Raw genomic sequence first — 20,379 nt, 5'->3', positions numbered from 1 at the left:
CATTGACATTAAAATAACACCGTTAACGGTTCAGTGTAAACCCGAATTCCCTTTCGAAATTAACCACCACGCGTTGCCGTTTAACGCTGAATATTCAAAAAACAACAATTATAACTTAACCGCCGATTTGAACACAATCAATAGCAACATAGTCCAACTGTATCTTGCACAGAAATGGGGAATTAAGTACAAGTTCTGGCTAAAAAACCACATAAACGAGCATGAATATATTGTGCCGTGGTACTCTTTTATCAAGTTATGCGCTGAATACGGTCTTAAATGTATTTTTCGTTCAGAGTTTTTAGATTTTTATGCGCAGCATGAAACAGAACTTTCCAATTCAATCCGTTCTGCAAACATCAAGACGCCACAGGATCTACTCAATAGCAATGTAACCCACATTAGAGAACAGTTAGATTGCATAAACATATACCAGTGTTTTGCATTTGTTAAATACAAGTAAACAACAAATTAATTCATGACAATAACTTATAACTAAATAAAATATTTATTATACCAAGCGTTATGTAATGTAACTAAACAAAAAGCTCCACAAAAATGACATGTACAAATTTCTATTTTGATAATCCTAGCGATAAATAAGTAGGCGCGCATCGTTGTTGAAACTCAAAGTAGTAAGCGTTTCAGCTTGGCAACATTAAGTTTAAGAACTCAACGGACTTTTTTGTTTTCGCACGTGCCTAAGTAAATTTCTACAAGGAAGCGTGTTCGAGGACATATGGAATCGTTGAGAAGCAACGCTTGTAGTTCCGGCAAAAAGAGTTCACGAATCTCATTGTCACGATTATGTTCTGCGAGTTTTTTTAACGTCGAAATAACGACCTCAATTTGAAGTTCCTTCCCAGGGTTGATCATTGACTGAATGGCTGCTAAACAAACATTAGCATTAATTAAGCCCTGTAAAAACAGTTCTGCTATAAAAAGCATATTGCCCATGATGTTGAGTTTAAATTTCTGGAGGTTCTCGAAAACTTCGTCTTCGCTAAGCGACTCGTCAGGAACGAAGTCCATCAATGCATTGGCCTGCGTACGAGTCTGAACTTCATAGAATAATATATCTCTGAAAGTTTCTTCGCTGTTTAGGAAAATGAAACTTTGATTACAATCATTATACAACGAAATAATCAAACTAGCGTAGTGTTTAACAAAGTTGTGTTGACTGCACGCCTTCGTGAAGATTTGGTGTAGTAAACAAATAATGTCTTCCTTGGTGTTGAGATTTCTTTTTAGTTCCTCATATATAATAGTTCGGTTAAGCTCATTTAACTTATTTAAAAGTGACCTCATCGCTCTCGCTTTAGCATTGCGGTTTTTCTCATTTGATACGCGGTTTTCCGCTTGTACTGAACTTGCTCGCGGCTGATAAACGCTCGCTTGAGGCTCGGTATCTTTTTGCTGGTTATATCGAAGCAACATAGAGTCAAATTCTTTGGAGTGATAGAATTTCTGAGGTAAAGAAGTTCTAAGCGTGCAGTAAAAGTAGTTTCGCACTCTGTACATGTCATCAATGTTCCAAATAATAACTTGATTTTCTTTATCTAGCTTAGGCATTGGCCAGTTTTCAGTTGCAAGAGTAGTTGGAATCTTATCGAACTTGCTGTAATCGCTAACAGAATTAACGAGTTCTCGCAAGACGTTGCCTTCCTCGACAGAGCAAGGATAACCGAAAGATTCCAGATAGTTTATTTCGTGCTTTGCATTTTTCTCTGTTGAACTGGAGAAACTGTTGTCAATATTTTCGGTTCCATGCTGATTGTTTGCTTTAGCATCTATATTATCGTTCAAAGAAGACACATCATCTCCATCGACGACTGGTTGATTTTTAACATTATTGAACATTAGGTTAGAACAGTCAGCAAATCCGTTTGTCGCGACAGAATCCGAGGTAGATAAACCAGGTTCACTGACACTGTTTCTCTTTTCTACATCATCTTTTATATAAGGATCCTCAGACAGGTTTTGATCAGATTCAGGCTTTACTAACAAAGCTTTATCCTTATGAGAGTTGATATCAGCACCGTCACTTTCTTTTATCGAGTCTGTATTGGGTTCACGAGTTAGTTCATTTGCTGATAAATTGAATTTAATACTTCTTTTTTTTGGCCCGGCTGAATCCATTGACTTAAGGCTTTTAATAGCTTTTTCACTATTCTCCTTAGTCGTATTAGATTTAGACTGGTTAGGGCTGAAAGGGGCAACCTTTGCGTCTTTTTTAGATTCTGTGGTTCGTGATTTACTTTTAACTTTTTTTATTTTCTCTTTTATTGGATCAGTGTTAACTGCTTTGCTGGCGTTTTGCTTATTAGAGGAAGCTTTCTTTGAACTGTTCTTGGTTGAAGCAGCATCCATAAGTTTTCCTTCTTCCACAGGTTTTGGCATAGCTGTACCGTTTTTACCTGTTTTTCTCCTGCGTCCAGCAGCTGTTTTATCGCTAGATGAGCGAGCGTCATCTTTTTTAGTCGAATTAAGTTTCGTATTTTGTTTGTTGCCATGAGCATTTGTTTTTTGTTCAGAGTGAAAGACAGAAATGTTTTGCTCATTGGTTACTTCCGTTCTGTGACTGCCTTCGAACAGAGAATCGTCAAGTGATTTGTGATTAACACTATATTTATCTTGATTTAGAGTGTCCGAACAGCTGAATTTATTGCGGCTTACGCTGGTAGAGTTAACCGGATCCATGTGATGTGGATGCGGGGTTCCCTTAGAAGAGTGAGTCTGGCCGTTAGAAGAAGCCAACAATGCTGATTTGCTCTCAGGAGCTAAACAAGCGTAAATGACGCCATTTTTTTCACTAGTAACAGTTTTTTTTGAATCGGAATTGTTTAAACAGTAAAATAAAGGAATAAACGGCGCGATTGTCGCATGAGGCTTTTGGCACTCCTTGCGATTGATCTTAACCTTAGTGTCGTATTTATCCAAAAATTCTGAATCATTACGAATCATGTTGTTCGCTTCGGAACGCTGCGAATTTTTCGTATTCCTGAAATTGTTCTTCTTCCCAGTCGTTAGCGACGTACCCGTTTCGTACGTAGCCTTTTTTGTCGAATATGCGGAAGATTCAAAAGTTTGACCCAGTGATATAACAGAAGACGCTTTTTTATTTTGTACCTTAGCATATTTATTTAATTGTTCGCTTTTAGCGGAATGAGTTGCAACATTTGCATAGATGGATTTTTCTTTGTCGCATTTAACTACTGGTGTTATGTTACTCTCTTGCGGCGTATTGTTTGCTACACCAGTGTGAGCAATTTCCTTACTAGACTTTGGCTAAAACAAAGTACGCTACTTTAATTAACAGTCTTCTTTTGTCTTAACTGAGTAAAACAATAGAAAAACGGCATTATCTATGTACTTACTGAAGTCTTACAAGCACTAATTTCCTGGACTTTAATTTTAGGTTTCATCCAATAATGGAATATTACTCATTTGTGAGTTTTTTTTTTGAATTTTCAATATCAAATTATATTGTTCAATACAAAAAAATTATCTAAAGCTAAAATTAAATTATTCATGATAAGATAGATAGCAGTTAAGATTCAATGAGAATTAATTAATAAATTCTAGTTGAACAGTTATTTTTAAACCTAATTTTTTCTTTATATAGCAGACAGATTTCATTTCGAATTAGCCTCGTAGTCTTTTTTTATTCGTGCTGTTTGGAGAATTCATCGTCCGTTTTTTTGGTTTTCGAGACGAATTAGACTCATTTTCATTATCATTCAAAAGAGATTTGATGTATTTCTTTTTAAGTATAGATTCATCAATCAGCAGTACCTTTGCTAGCGAGGACGAAAATATTATTTCTGGCTCAGAAGTGACTATCTTTTGAATCAAAACCAGGTCCTTAACTAAAACATAATACCTGCCGTCGTAAATAGTATATAAATATATTGAACCAGATGCAGTTAAATTTCTGTTAGGGAATCTACCGTAAATATTTCTTGTAAACTTTAGCTGATAACACATGATAGAATCAAATATCCGCAAAACACTCTCAACGAAGTCGTGAGAAATGATGTTCTCCGCTAGCATTTCAGCTGTAGCGTGTTGCAAACACAAGCCTAGAATGCTCCAACGGTAAAGCGTATAATCAAAAGGAAATTTATAATATTTGTCAGATTTAGACGGCGGCAAGACCTCTTTTAACGCTTCAAAGTCAAGCTCATCGCCAGTTTGTATATTAAAATCTACTGGTTGATTCAGAGTTTTCGCAAGCTTAAAAACAGACAAATCGCTTGTGATTATTTTTGTGTTATAATCGAAGTAATCGGCAGTTCGCGCGTCGTTCAATTTTGTAAGTAAACGCTTGTCTTGCATCAATAAAAAATGTAAATTTCATGGTACAACAACGAGAAAGATGATCGATTTATCACGCTGTCAAAAGCTAAGAAATAAATCGTTAATTTGACAAAACAATAAAAATAGTAAACTTCCCATACTCACTGTGGATAACCAAATTTATTGAAACAAAAAGCGAATATCATCTGCGTTTAATTTTTGGAACGAATTATTGTTGTTTCCAATAGTGCCATCGAACGCTAGTTGTTTTTTCTCTTGGAGCTGCAGGATACGTTCTTCAATTGTATCTTCTGCTATTATTCTGTAAGCGTGTACAGGCCTGGTTTGCCCTATTCTATGCGCCCGTTGAATAGCTTGCAACTCTGAAGCGGGGTTCCACCACGGATCCATAATAAAAATTTGACTTGCAACCTGTAAATTTAAACCTTCTCCACCTGCTTTAAGGGAAATACAGATTACGTTTATATTTTTATTTAAGATAAATTCGTTGATCATAGAGCGACGCGCGTCCACAGTAAGAGATCCTGTGTATGTCACACATTGGATTCCTTCGCGCTTGAAAGCAAACTCGATTAGCTCTAAGAATTTCGTGTATTGACTAAAAACAATTGACTTTTCCGTCGATTTTTTAATGTATTCTATGAGAGTTTTGATTTTTGTGCTAGTTTCGAAGTTTTCAGTGTTGATTTTATGTATTATGCTGTTGGGCTTTCGTTTAGGCTTTATCGTTTGAATGTCTAAATCGTCTTGAACAATTGTAAGTTTGTCCATACACGTGGGACATTTAATCTCGGCTTCGATGTCAATAGATTCAATGTACTCATCAATACAGAGTTTGTGGAAATAATGTTTACACTTAGCCATCACTGAAGCCTCGGCATCTATAGCTTCGAAACAAAACGAGCAGTTTAATTCTTTTAGATTCACACTTTTAGATGGCAGCTGTCTTTGATTAAGATCGCTGTGAATTATCAAATAAGGATGATTAACTGATTGTCTTAATCGGCTCAGCAAGTCGAAAATGTGGGCAAAGTTGTGTAACACTGTACCTTTTTCGACGAAGCAGTTGAACTCGACCTGAGTTTTAGCATATATCGCAGTATAAAAATCCATTTCCGGGGCGGAAAGTTTTCGTTTGTCTATTTTAATGATCAAAGGCGGAAGTTTTATATCTTCTACTCGTTCAACTTTAGTTCTACGTAGCATTAGCCTACTAATTACTTGGTTTCGCAGAGTAACGAGCGCTGTGTAACCTGCCCCGATAGAACCGTGGTTTATTATTGGTTTTGTAATAGTCTTTGTAAAAAAACTGTAATGATTTATTCTAGTATGGTGACACGCTAAACAAGCGGATTTCTCGTTGAATACATGATCGCTGAGCATACAACCACATTTTGGACGATTACAAAAGTAATAACCATACGGGTAATATTCTAGAAATCTGAGCAACGCGTGAAGTTCTTCTATTCTGTTTTGTAACGGAGTACCAGTCAAGCACCACTTAGTACCGACACACTTTAGCGCCATCGCGCTTCTTGAAGTGTTGTTGGTCAAGTTCTTTATACGATGAGCTTCATCCAGTACTATTCTGCGCCAAGGATATATATGGAGAGGGCTAGAAGATAAATCAATTTCCTCATCAGGTCGTATTACCTTAGTTTTAGTAACATTCATGTATTCTTCCATATAAGCCATTAATGCTTTTACACAGTCAACTTTAAGAGGCTTTTTCTTTCCGGTTGATGTTACATTTATTCCAAAAACCTCAATGTAATAACTTAGCTGTTTCATAGTTAAATTGTTCAAATTCTGTTCTCTAGCAAATTTTTTCATCGCGATTTGTTTTAAATCCTCATAAACTTCTTCATCACTGCCCGTCATCGTTTCAGTTTCATCCAACACTACTTTACTTTCAGCTTTAGCCGAACCGACTATTTCAGAATCTGAAACATCAGAATACTCAAGTGCTGAAGATCCAGAATCAAAAAAAAGCGCATCAGAAGAGTTTTCAGACAAAGGAGTGTCGTAATCATCAATAGCGTCGGGAACTTCAGGGTCTGTTGCTCCTGATGCTTCAGTTCGTATTTTCTTCGGCCTATTTCCATTCGAATTTTTACTGCCTAGCCAAGGCACGGCGTTAAGTTCTTCTAATTCATCCATTCGCCCAGCCTTGACTAAAATTTCTTTATATATATTACTGATGGTAGGAGTCTTATTTTGGAAATCTACTTCCGATATAACTTTTCGTTCTTGTTTAGCTTGAGCGCTTGTCTTTCGCGCATTCTGCCCACACATGTATTTTAAATGAATAACTAAATTTTTAGGAAGATATTTGCGACCACAATTTGGACAAACTACTTTCGTTCTATCAGCAACTTTTCTATATTCGACTTCTAGACAATTATAATTAGTGATTACAACATCGACAGAACCAAAGTTGTTCACCTCTAAACTTCGATTTGGACCGTGATATACTAATACTTTTAAAGACGGGGCAAATTTCTCTAATTCAGATTTCCATTGATACACTGCGCCGACAGGGCATACAATTAATGTTGCATACGCTTTTTTTGCAACAGAAAATTCGTTGTCGTAAATGTTAAATTCATTTTCATTTACTTCTGTTTCATTACAGGAAAGTTCGTTTTTTTTTGACAAAATATAGTGATGTAAATGATTTTTATGAAAACGCTTTAGTTCAAAGAGACGGTTTTTTTCTATTTCTTTAACAGTTTGCTTAGCTTCAGTGCTTGAAAATTTATTATAGAGAAGAAGAGAAATCGTTTGAATCGTTTTACCCATACCCATTTCGTCGGCCAGGATACCGCCGCCGAACTTGAAATCAGCTTCTTGTTGAACCATCCATCCTAAACCTTCTTGCTGAAATTTGAACAAATCACAGTGTAAGCCTTCTACGTAACTTATTGGTTGGGCTTCGCATTTAAATAGAGATTCATCATCCATCTCAACGGTCTGAACAGGTTGTATTGCAGCTTCAAAAAACTCATTTTGGTCTTTTTCTGACAAAGCCTTCAAACCATGACAATATTCTAAACAAAAATTCACAAAGTCTTGTTTCAACTCATCTATATTTTTTGAAGAGGCTTTAAAAAAATTGGAAAAAAAACTTTGAACAACGTAATTAGAACATTTCATGTGAATCCAAGCTGCCACTGCCCCGTACTTACCACGAGGATCTCTAATTGGATAGCAAAGACGATAGAAATCCTTTTCAATTTTTTCTCCACATACTCGACATGTGGCAGCGCTCGTTGGAGATTTTTGGATTGCAAACCCAGCCTGAGAAAAGTTATTTATAATACTTTTGGCAACTTTATTGTCATTGATAATCCAAACTCTTTCTCTTTCGTTCCAATATGCATTATCATACAAAAAGTACGATCCTTTGTGAAACTGCATGAACTTAGAACGAAATGCAATCTTGTTTATAATTATATATAAAATAAAAAGAACACATCCAAAATTTTTTTCACAAAATTTTTAGATTTTTATAATATCATATGATAAGATATTTATAATACAACTTGATCATCATAACGCTTGATTGAAGCATCAAAGTTTAATGTTTTTAAGCACATGGTTGTGTTTAACATTGAAGAATTAAAAATTTTCTTTCCATATGACTATATATATCCGGAGCAGTATGTCTATATGCGACATCTCAAAACTACCCTTGACACCAAAGGACACGGTGTGCTTGAGATGCCAACAGGAACCGGAAAAACTGTGTGTATTATGTCTTTATACTCATCTTATCAATTAGAATATCCAGAAAAACTGGAAAAGTTTTACTTTTGCACTCGAACTATCGGTGAAATGAACAAAGCGTTGTTTGAGTTGCGATGTGTTCTTAAATATCGATTAAAAATTCTTGTTACGGAGTTTCTCGAAATGTTAAGACAAAATTTGGACGTAGAAGATATGATCGACAAAATTAATCGTGCGAACGTTTTAGCCTGTGCATTGTCAGCTAGACGCAATCTTTGTGTAAATCCCACTGTTAACATTTTAGGAAACAGAGACAAAATTGATGAAAAGTGCCGTAGTTTAACCGTTCCTTGGGTTCGTGAACGTTTTTACGATAAGAAAATTCCAAACGTACGCAAAGCTTATGATTACCCCGGCTCGAATATGAAATTGAAAAAATCTTTTGACGCCGATGAATCCGAAAAAAGTTTGGAAGCTAATAACTATGTACACGACATTGAAGATCTGTACAACAAGATATGCTCGAAAACAGAGTGCTCGTTGTGTCCTTGGTATGAAAGTTTCAAGTTATTTTGGATTCCCGAAAACTTGCCGAACGATGTATATACTATAGATGATATGAAAATTATCAGTCGTGGAGTGACTAATCACGTTGAAAAAGAATACAGCTCATCCCTACACAACATTTTGCAAGAACTCAATGTAGATCCAGCAATCATTGAAAAATTTTTTCCAAATCAAGTTTTACAGGCGAAGCGACTAGAAACAGCTGACCCGCTACAATCTCGTTTTTGTCCTTATTATGCCACGAGAGAATTAAACAACATAGCCCAAATAGTCGTTTTGAATTATCAATATGTTTTAGATCCTAAGGTCAGTCGTGTAGCGATGGGTTATGAGTATTCTACTATGAACCCACTTGCACTCAACAAAGTGAATGGACAATTGAGCGATCAAGTTTGTGCTATCAAAAAACCTCACGCCATCGTGTTTGACGAAGCGCACAACATAGACAACGTATGCATAGAAGCGCTTACAATTAAAATATCTTCTGTCGATATTGAGCAAGCTAAAATTTCCATAAAGAAACTACAGAAGTTAATTGAGGAGAACGAGCTGCAGGAAACAAACAAGTTGACTGAACAGCTCATAAAAAGTGTAACGGCAGAACAAGAAGAGCAATACGCCAAAATAGTTAATGAATTCTTGAATTCGCCGCTCTTGCCTGAAGAACAAAGCAAACTCAGCAAAACAATTCCCGGAACGATCCGAAAAAACCGATTGTTTTTGAATAATTTATTGATGATGATCGTTTACTTAGACTCATACGTCAAAGTAGTTACTGTAAACATTGAAGGTCCTTTGATGTTTTTGAAAAAAGTCGAAGATACACTTTCAATAGAAGCATCCACCCTTTCCTTGTATTCCGAGCGTTTGAAAAATTTGCTCTCCTATTTAAAAATTACAAATTTTAATGAATATAGTAGTTTAACTAAAATAACAGACTATTGTACGCTAGTATCTACATATTATAAAGGTTTCATTTTAATTACAGACCCATACCCAGAAGCACCAGGAATTTATGATCCCATATCTCAACTAGCTTGCATAGACTCATCTTTGTCTATGAAACCTGTTTTAGATAGGTTTCAGTCTGTAATGCTCACAAGTGGAACTATAAGCCCGCTTAATTTATATCCAAAAATACTGAAGTTTGTGCCAACGATTCTTCAAAGCTTAAACATGTCTCTCGAGCGCGAGTGTATTTGTCCAATCATAGTGAGCAAAGGATCGGACAATATCCCGCTAAGTTCAGTGTTCGAACTTAGAGATGACGTGTCTGTGATCCAGCAATACGGTCGTCTTATAACGGATTTATGTGAAATAATTCCTGATGGAATAGTTTTATTTTTTACATCATACGCATATATGGAAAACGTGCTGAGTCATTGGAACAGCGACGGGGTTATTGAGAAGATATTAGCTAACAAGCTGATATTCATGGAAACGAAAGACTCATTGACAACATCGTTAACGCTAGACTCTTACAAAAAAGCTTGTGATATTGGACGAGGCGCAATATTTATGTCGATCGCTAGAGGAAAAGTTGCTGAAGGTATAGATTTTGATAGGCACTATGGAAGAGCTGTAATTTTGATTGGGGTTCCATATCAATACACACTTAGCCACGTATTGAAAAGTCGGCTTTTGTTTTTAAAGGTTCAGTATCAAATAGACGAAGGTGAGTTTTTGGCGTTTGACGCTATGAGACAAGCGAGCCAATGCTTAGGTAGAGTTATTAGAAACAAACTGGATTACGGGTTAATGATTTTGGCGGACTACAGATATGCAAAAAACGACAAGCTAACAAAGCTTCCTGAATGGGTTAAAGCTAACCTCACATCGGACCGAGTTAACATTATAGCGGATCACGCGATTTCATTATCAAATAATTTTTTACTTGAGATGAGTCAGCCCCATGTTCAGTCATTGAAAACGCGTCTCAACCAAGCTGCGTTGACAAAGTTATCGCTCTTAGGAAATAAAGCCACAAATAAATAAGCGCTTATTTTTATCATTGCATATTAATATTCGTAAACCAATAAATAAAAACCAACATTTTCGTTAAAACTTGTGCGGCATTGGTTTTTGACGATTTTTAGCAAAGTCACAGTTATAAATAATAGTTTCTTTATTATACAAGCAGAATGAAAATAAACGACAGATAGATATTGTCATGAGCGATGAGATAATAAAAAAAAAAATCGTGTTAGCAACGTATGCATTTAATTTGCCGTTGGAGTTGCGTGATAACTTTAATGGGGCTACTCACGAATGGACGTGTTTATTACGCGGTCGAGAGCCGTGCGATGATTTGAGTACGTTCATAAAACGTGTCACGTTTACGTTACATCCATCTTTCATAAACGCTCAGCGGGTATGCGAAAAGGGTATGCCGTTTTCTGTGCAAGAGCATGGCTGGGGAGAGTTTGAAATAAGTTGCAAGCTTACTTTTATAGATCCGGACGAAAGGTCTGTTGAGCTGAAACACCATCTCAAACTTTACCCTGAAAACACTTTGGACATTAGTACCGTTCCGATACCAGACATCAGTACGTATTTAGAAAATTGTGTTGTTGCAGAAACACATGATGAATTAATTTTTCGAAACCCGAGCAAACAGATGAGAAGTGCCATATTGGAAAGTTCGATTCAGCAATTACCGCCTCATTCGCTTTCGAGATTTTTTGTTAGCGAGGTTTCTAAAGAAGAAGCGGAGTTTATTAGTATGCACATGTTGCTGCAACACAACTTACGCAATGAAGTAGATCGATTGAAGAATGAACTTTTGGAAAAAACAGAATATCTGTACAGTTTGATGAATATATATTACGCGTGCAGACCAGACAGGGCGCTAAGTTTATTAACCATGAACCCACAAATATTTAGTTTATGTTCATTGAGTCCGGTCAACAACAACGAAAAAAATAATTTAATTAAGCAAATAAGAGAGCTGACAAAAGATCTTTCGACAAATCAAAAGAATAATTGTCCTATTTCTGGTAGAAAAATTGACGAATGTATTGAAATTTACTCGCGCTTGGTAGAGAATGGTTTATTGGAACCGCTTTCTAACAACGACACAGGGGTAAAATCCAAATATTGAGAAAGTCATATATTTAATTAAACTCACAGTCATAATTTTGACAAAAAACAAGCGAGTGATCAAACGAATTTTAAGTCTTTGTTTTTATAGTCTGGGTGAAGATGTCTGTTAGCATTGTAATGTTTAATAAGCAATCCCAGAATGCGTTGGTGTTCTTCTTTAATTTCTTCTACTGTTGGTTTTCTATCTCGACAGTCTTTTACAGGGATTATCTTGCTGTAAACTTGAACCATCTTAGTTTTATTGGGAATAAACGAGAAGAATTTCCCTGTAAAAAAAGTGATGCTAATTCTGAACATTCTGCTAATCCGTTCGGAAGCTAGCAATTTTAGTCTATACGTGGCGGTATTCCCATAGATATATAACAAGCAAATATCGCAACCAGCCTCCATAGCGGCTGCCACACAACCTGCTCGATGATTAAAGTATGAATATTCTTCGTCTGGAGAAGACAGAAACAGCTCGGCGAGCCCTCCAGGATGAATAGAAACATAAGCTTTTTTTTCTTTTAATTCTTCGACGATTTTCTTTTTGTGCGGACTGATTAGATTGAATGGGCTAAATAATTGGCGAAGTATTGGAAATTTTGTTAGCGCGTCTGCGACAACTGTTTTTTGTTTCAAATCTGGGATTATGCAAGAACATAAAGCGCCAAACGAAACAATTCCATGCGGGAAAATCAGAAACATAAACGGCTTCTTATTTTTTCGATATTTTTCAGGATCGTCAGCCATATATACCTCTGTATCGAAAAACAACGCTACAGATCGATATATTTTTGAGTCATATGCTGGCATTCCGAGCTTAGCAGGTAAAAAAAGCAGTAGTAGCATAATAATAGTATATAATATTGATTGCCATGACTTGATTCCGAATATTACAGGCATTGCAGGCCAGATTATTAAGATAAACGCACTGACGAAATACATAGATGAAATAAATCCAGCAAAAAAACAACCAAACAGTTTCCAAAACCAGATTTCATGTTGTTTAAACCCGTCCTGAGCTCTATAATACAACTTAGGGCTTTGTTCCTCGATCTCATCTTCCAAGGGTAGTTTCTTTCTGTTTTCAACTCGATTACTCTCAGCGCTGTGGTCTAAAGCCTTCAGATTATTTGCGATTGCATTTTTTTTTTCCATGTTGGCACGGTATTGAACCAATGTACTTACATGGTAAATATGTTTATTTAGTTTGGGTCGATTTAAAAGGGACATAATACTATATTTTTTTAAATAATATATGCCAATCGCCTAAGTAAACATTCTACGTTTAAGTAGATTTAGAAAGCAAACTAAGAATAAATAATACACATTAAGTCATTAAAGATAAAAAGAAAAAGCAATATCAAATATTTATTCAAACACTGAAATAACTATTTTGTATTGATTAATTTTTAAATATTTTCTCAATTTTTCCCCGCATAGGGCTAGTGCTTGACAGATTGTTTTTATTAATTTTAAAAATCGAGCAATCAGAAAAATGGAATTTGTAAACAAAATCAAAGACGTTTTCAACGATATCAACTTTCTGAAAAATTCAGATGATTTCGGTCCGAACGAAATTGAAACTGATACAGATAATGAAGAAAATAACAATGACGTAAACGACGAAACTAAAAAAAAAAAACACAACTCGATATTCAACGCGTTTAGTTCACTATTTCTTTGGTTTTTAGCGAGATTTGAGAATTTTACCTTACTAACAAAACTGTTATGGTATTTGAGTAATATATTTGTTATTAAAACTCAACCAGCAATCTTTAAAAATTATCCTTTTTTCACTTATTCAGAAGAGAGAAAGCTAAAAAATTTTATAATCAGAAAAAAAATTCAAAAGAGATCATTATCAGATCAGTTATTTTTTAAACTTCAAATTGATAATTTATATTTAAGTGAACTACATGAACCCGGTGTATATTATTTGAAAATAGAATTAGGAGGTACTAAAACAGGTTATTTTATCCCTCTCAAGTGGTTTCGTAATCAGTTTCAACTGAAATTTTTTGGCGAGTCTGGACAAATTCGCCAGACGAATTCTTACTATATACCTGAAAACGGAGCGAAGTATCTTCAAAACAGTTTCGAACTTGATTACAAAGACTCCCTAAATACTTTAAAAGATTCTAGCTTGCACTTTTACTTGTACGAGTCTAGTTCGATTACACATACATCATGCATTGGTTACACGAGCATTAACCTTTATACATTAGTCACAAGCCAAATTGAACAGAATTTGTCTTTTTATTCGAACAAAAAAAAACTGTTAGCTAACTTGTCTTGCAACGTTAAGTTTAACGTGGTTTGCCATATGGGCTTGGTCATGTCTGACACCTACATTAAAGGTTTCGGCACATACGAGTTGACAGAAAACGAATACGAGCTAAAATTGACTTGTGTCAAGTCTAACGAGATGTCAAATTATTTCACGTCTTGTTGGGATAGTAAAAACCGGATTATGATTTGTCAAAATGGTGACGACGTTGAAAGTGCAACTTTAGTTCCTAAAAAAATTTCTGACAATTGGAATAGTCAAGAGGATAAAAATGACAAGAAATTGCTACCTTTTTGGGTAAATGTTACGCGAACTAGTGATTTATCTAATGAGCATATAAGTTATGAATTTGATCATACCAGTGATTCAGATGATAATATTTCGATTAAAAGTGCAGATCGTACACTTTTAAGAAGTAAAGCGGACATTCTAGAATCTGATCCTTTAAACAACTTATTAAAACCTTGTTTAGCTTATGGTTGGTTATACATATCTGGAACTATTACAGATTTGATCAATTGTCAATATAAAATTCAAATATTCAAAAAAAAAGATTTAGCTAACGTTATCGCAGAAGGATGCGTATCGGTTTTAGGTTTGTTGTCTTCGGACGCGATTGAACTAAACAACTACTGTTTGAAAGATCCCTTAACTAAAAGAGATATCATCCATCTTTATGGTAAAATAAGACTTTATGGAAAATCAAGCATTCGACAAATCATGACGAATAGTTTTTTATCAAAAGAAAATATCATATTTTTTCAAGTAAATGCAGAAAAATCAGAACAAGAATTAGATAATTTAGCAAGCACAACGCTGGAGTGGTCCTACATCCGAGTTGATCACGACCAAATTTTAGCTCATGGATCTTGTTCCTTTTCAGAACCATTTTTAATAGGGTTAGATGAGATAATGATCAGTTTATTATCTGATGATCCAAATTTCTGGCACAACATCTACAACAGTGTTACCACCCATGAATATAAAATATCTAAAAATACAATATTGGACATTGTTCGAAGATTGGATTCAGATTCATTAGAGAATATACTTTCTAAGTATATTTTGTTGATCAAAGTTTACACTTCATTACATAATGTAGCTATCAACTATAAAGGTCGTGATGAATCGCTTAAATTGCCTCGAACTTTGTGTGGCTGGACTTGTTTGACACTCATCGATTTGATAAGACAATTACTACCATCTCGATATGAAGTACATCATTCAGCTTGGTTGAACAAACCAGGCAGTGCAAAGATTAAAACTAACATTAAGCTAAATTTAAAAGTTCAGTTTGTCAACATTGATTGTTTTCAACTTGCGTTGAAAAAGAAAAGTAGCGCTCTAAGTCATATGAACTATTTAACTTCGTACATTGAACTTTCAAATACGCTGTACCAAAAGAAGTTCAAAAATAGACATAAGTTTTTCAATACGTTATATGGTGAACAAACACACCCCATTTGTTTAAAACAAGATAATAACATAAAACAATTTATTAAGTTCGTCAAAAAGAACTGCAATAATAGTTTCTACGACATGTTCCAACTATACATCAAAGTAAAAGAAATCAAGATTTTTGATCATTCAACAGATTATATCCTTCATCCAGCCGAAATTATCAAAAGTGCTGCGGCTAATCCAATTGATATATGTTTTTTACTATTGTCAGCAGCGTCAAGCATGAATAGAAATTTATTTGTCATACACGGAGAAGTATTTTTACAAAAAAAAACTCATTGGTTATGTGTAGAAATAACGAATGACAATAAAATTATTGTATATTATCCAGACACAGCGGAAATTGTTTATATTAATAACAGTGAACATGTTGTTTTGCCAGACACGATTTTTCAATCAAAAATAATCTTTAATGTTTTACCACGTGGTATTGATACAATTAAATCAATATTCTCAACACAGTTGGAATACAAACCTGTTAGGCAATTCTCATTATCTAATATATTGTTATACATTGAAAGTGATGGTTTAGAGTTTTTATCGTCAAATAGATTCGTACCTCTTGAGAACTTGTCTAGTGAAGTGTGTAATAGAAAAATGCTTATCGATCTAGAAAATAAAATTGATCTGGTTAAACGAAAAATGAATAGCAACATGGAGCAGCTTACTGAGTATTTTTCGAAACAATTAAATGATGAACTCGAAACATTTATTCAAGAATCGTTGGGTATTGAAATTGTCGATGAACTTAATCAATTTCTCGATTACATACTAAATTTGAACGACGCAGACACAATTTTAAACACCTTACGAGCCAGTACACCTGAAATCAACGCGCTTGAAAAAGCTTCAACCCGATACAACTCATACACCAATAGAGTTACTTTTCTTTTTTATGCGTCACCAACTTGTGACGTTGTAGAAATAAAGAATGAATTGGAGGAACAATTAAAAAACTATAAACTGAGCTCAATTTCATTAAAATATAAGTTAGTAGAAACTGAATTTTCGTACAAAGTGGAAGGTATCATATTATTGAGACATAATTATAAACAAATGTATGAGGATGATTTTGATAAACATAATTGGAAGACTGTTCAAGTATTGATAGAAAATGCGTTCATTAAATCTAGAGATTATAACTTATATCAAAACGTCGAAATAGCTGACCATATTGAATATTTGGAATCTATTATATACAAAAGTTTAGAAGATAAGCCTGATACATTAGTTAATAAATCTAAGTCTAGTGATACTCATGATCGCGCAAGTATGAATATACATTTCACAAATAAAACTAAGGAAGAAATAGACGTTAATAACACTGACAAATCTACAAATAAAGACAAACTAGCAGATTATTTTAAAGCTTTGAATAACCTTAACAGCTAGACTCATCAATAATAAAAAATCAAGTCATTATTTTACAAAAAAATAAAAGTCTAATTATTTAGCTCGATATTACGTTACTTTGTTAAAAAACAAGTACCAGAGAATATTTAAGTATAGTATATAGCTAGTATAATTAAAAAAAAATATAAACAGATTATGGCTTCTTTATATGGAGAGATTGGCGAAGATATATGGGAGTCTGTAGACGAAGATGACTTTGTTGAATATGCAACTAACAACATTAGTGCAAATTTTTCTAAAGAGTATTATCCAGAATTTTTTTCTAAACTAAAAGAGATTGAGTCCAATAACTACTGTTCTAACACGGAAACATTTTCAGCTATAAATGAAGATTTTAGTTCTACAAATAAAATAATAGACAATAATAAACTACTACTTAGAAAACTGTGGGCAATTGAAAATAATGAGAATGTAGAAAACTTTGATGAGATTTTTCCCGTTGAGAAAAGAGCTTTGACATATCCTTACGAATTAGATATTTTTCAAAAAAGAGCTATATTATGTATTTCAAGGTATCAACATATTTTAGTTTGCGCTCACACTGGTTGTGGTAAAACAGCCGTAGCAGAATATGCAATAGCACAATGTAAAAAAAATAACTATAGAACGATTTACACGTCTCCTATAAAAGCTCTGTCTAATCAAAAATATAATGATTTATCACGACAATTCGATTCTATAGGAATAATCACCGGAGATGTCTGTGTTAATAAATCGGCACAATGCTTAATAATGACAACAGAGATACTTAGGAACTTACTTTATAGAAGAGACCCAATGCTAAATGAAGTTGGAGCGGTCATATTTGATGAAGTTCATTATATTTCTGATGCAGCACGAGGTGTGATTTGGGAAGAATGTATAATCATGATGCCTAGCCATATAATTCTTGTAATGTTATCTGCAACAATTAGTAACGCAAAGCACTTTGCTAATTGGGTTGGAATGACCAAACAAAAAGAAGTTTTTATTATCAGAACGTCGAAAAGAGTAGTTCCGTTAATACACTATATGTATTTTAATAATAAGCGTTATCAACTCATCAACAATAATCAGCAAACAATAACTCAAGCATATAAGCAAATGTATAATGATCTTCATATGGCTGAAATCATTAAAGATGGAAAACAGCAAAACAATAAAAAGAACAATTTTGCAAAAAAAACAGATATGAATAAATACAATTTTGCAAATGAAAAACAAGTACTTCAAAAATTAGTATCTTATTTAATTAGTACAGACTCATTACCCGCTGTGGTTTTTTGTTTCAGCCGTAATAAGGTAGAACAACTGGCACAAAAATTGTCACCACTTTCAAATTTTACTCACAAAGAAAAGTCAAAGGCTAGAAGTTATTTTCAACACGCACTAGAATGTTTATCAAAATCTGACAGAGATCTTCCAGCCGTTAAACTGATTCAATTATTAATGGAAAAAGGTATAGGTATACATCATGGTGGAATGCTTCCAATACTTAAAGAAATTACTGAAATTTTAGTATCTAAAAAATTGATCAAAGTTTTATTTGCCACAGATACGTTTGCCATGGGAATTAATATGCCAATGCGAACAGTGGTACTAAGTGAACTGAAAAAACACGATGGATCGAAAACACGTTATTTACAATCAAATGAATATATCCAAATAGCTGGAAGAGCTGGCCGTAGGGGTCTAGATGACTTTGGTCATGTCTACATTCTTGTATCTCAAAAAGAACCAACTCCCCTTAATGATTTAGTTAAGATTTTGAATTTCAAGCCACTGGCCTTAGATTCTAAATTCCATCTTAACTTTTCTATGGTACTTGAAATTCAAACTCGAAGTAGCATTGATCCAAACTTAATTCTCGGTTCTTCTTTGAATGAATCTACAAGACAATCCGAATATAGATTTCACAAACATGAAATCAAGCAGATACTCAATGAAATAGATGAAATAAGCAACGAATTAACGCTGGGGATTGATAAAACTAAACTAGCAGAATTTACTAACTTAAAAAGAAAGTATTACAAATGTGCTCAGAACGCATTTGTTCATTTATTACATACATCTAAATTATTTAAAAATATTTTTCAACCCGGAAGGTTAGTGGAATTCGTATTTACAGAAAACATTTCAGCAAATTATTTTGCCGTTATTTTATCTAATCCTTCGAAAAGCGGTATTTATTTTTTAGTTTTTTCTAACGAAGATCTCGATCTACATTATTCTGAAAGCGTATTGTACACATATGAATTAGACGAAAAAAAATCAACAGTACATATATACAGCTTAGCATTTATCATTAATGGTAAAATACAAAACGTATCATCCTTGCATAATCATGTAAATGAGCATATCAAAAATAACCTGGCGGAATCTATTAAGAAACTAACTCCAGAATTAAATAATTCGTCATTTTTTTTCGAGCAGAATAATGATTTGTATTTTGATAATGATGAATTAGCCAACAAAAATGTCGACACTATTGAAAAAATAGATTTTTCGAGCTACTTTAAAATAGAAGACGTGCGTATCATCGAACAGAACATAGTGTCTGCATTAGAAAATCCTCGTTTGTACAACTTTTATGATCATCAGAAATCAGTTCTATACGAAGCAGCCATTGAACTTGCCCAGCTTGATAAAATTACCAATGAATTAAAAAAATTCAACGAATTTCTTCAAATCAAATATTGTAGAGACGTATCACTTCAGAACAAAATTGATGAACTAAAGTGTCAGATAGATCGAATTGAATATAGAATATCAGATGAATCTTTGAAACTATTACCAAACTACCAAAACATCTTGAGCTTACTACGAGAATACAAGTTTTTAGATGAGCAAAATTTTCCAACGATAAAAGGACGAACTGCGACAGAACTCATTTTTAAAGATGAAATAGTTTTAGTAGAAGCTTATTTCGAAAATATATTCGCAGATTTAACACCTGCAGAAATTGGAGGGATCTTATCAATGTTTGTGTGCCAATGTAAAGTTCAAAGTAATTTTGAATGCGACTACAGATCAGAGTTTCTCGACAAAGTTGACGATGTCCTAAAATTAAACAACGAGTTCCAAAACAGATGCAGTGAGTTACAAATCAAGCTAGATGATGAAAAATGGGAGTTTATCTGCAACGACTCGTTTATACCAATCGCTTACAATTGGGCCAACGGACACAGTTTTCAATTAATTAAAGAATATACGACACTAAATGAAGGACTAATTGTAAATACTTTACTGAGATTAGTTGAGTTGGCAAAAAAATTCAGTCAAGTATGTCACGCTTTGAATAACGAAGATTTAGAGACGAAAGTTTCAGAGACAATAAAATTAATTTCTCGAGGTATAATATTCACTCCCAGTTTATATTTACTGCATTCTAATAAGGACGATTAAATGAGTCACTAAAAATGAGCTAAACTTTGTCTAAATAATTTAATTATAATTTTTCGATAAGAAATTCTAGAAAATATATTTAGACTATTACTTCTATAATTATGCTAATTTTGGTTTGAAATTCACTGGAT

At 34.0% G+C, this 20,379-nt stretch overlaps 1 protein-coding gene across 1 annotated transcript; it reads right to left on the bottom strand.

Annotated features, from left to right (window-relative positions):
* Positions 1-4,479: 4,479 nt before the first annotated feature.
* Positions 4,480-7,284, bottom strand: LOC142597988 (uncharacterized). The gene is made up of 2 exons (XM_075734974.1): positions 5,631-7,284; positions 4,480-4,898 (listed from the first exon to the last, which is right to left on the bottom strand). Exons 1-2 carry the CDS (start codon positions 7,282-7,284, stop codon positions 4,480-4,482), a joined length of 2,073 nt encoding a protein of 690 aa, XP_075591089.1.
* Positions 7,285-20,379: the final 13,095 nt, after the last annotated feature.

This window comes from Dermatophagoides farinae, unplaced genomic scaffold (assembly GCF_024713945.1).
Source record: "Dermatophagoides farinae isolate YC_2012a unplaced genomic scaffold, ASM2471394v1 contig3, whole genome shotgun sequence".
NCBI lineage: Eukaryota > Metazoa > Arthropoda > Arachnida > Sarcoptiformes > Pyroglyphidae > Dermatophagoides > Dermatophagoides farinae.
This window is presented reverse-complemented; position numbering and strand designations above follow the sequence as displayed.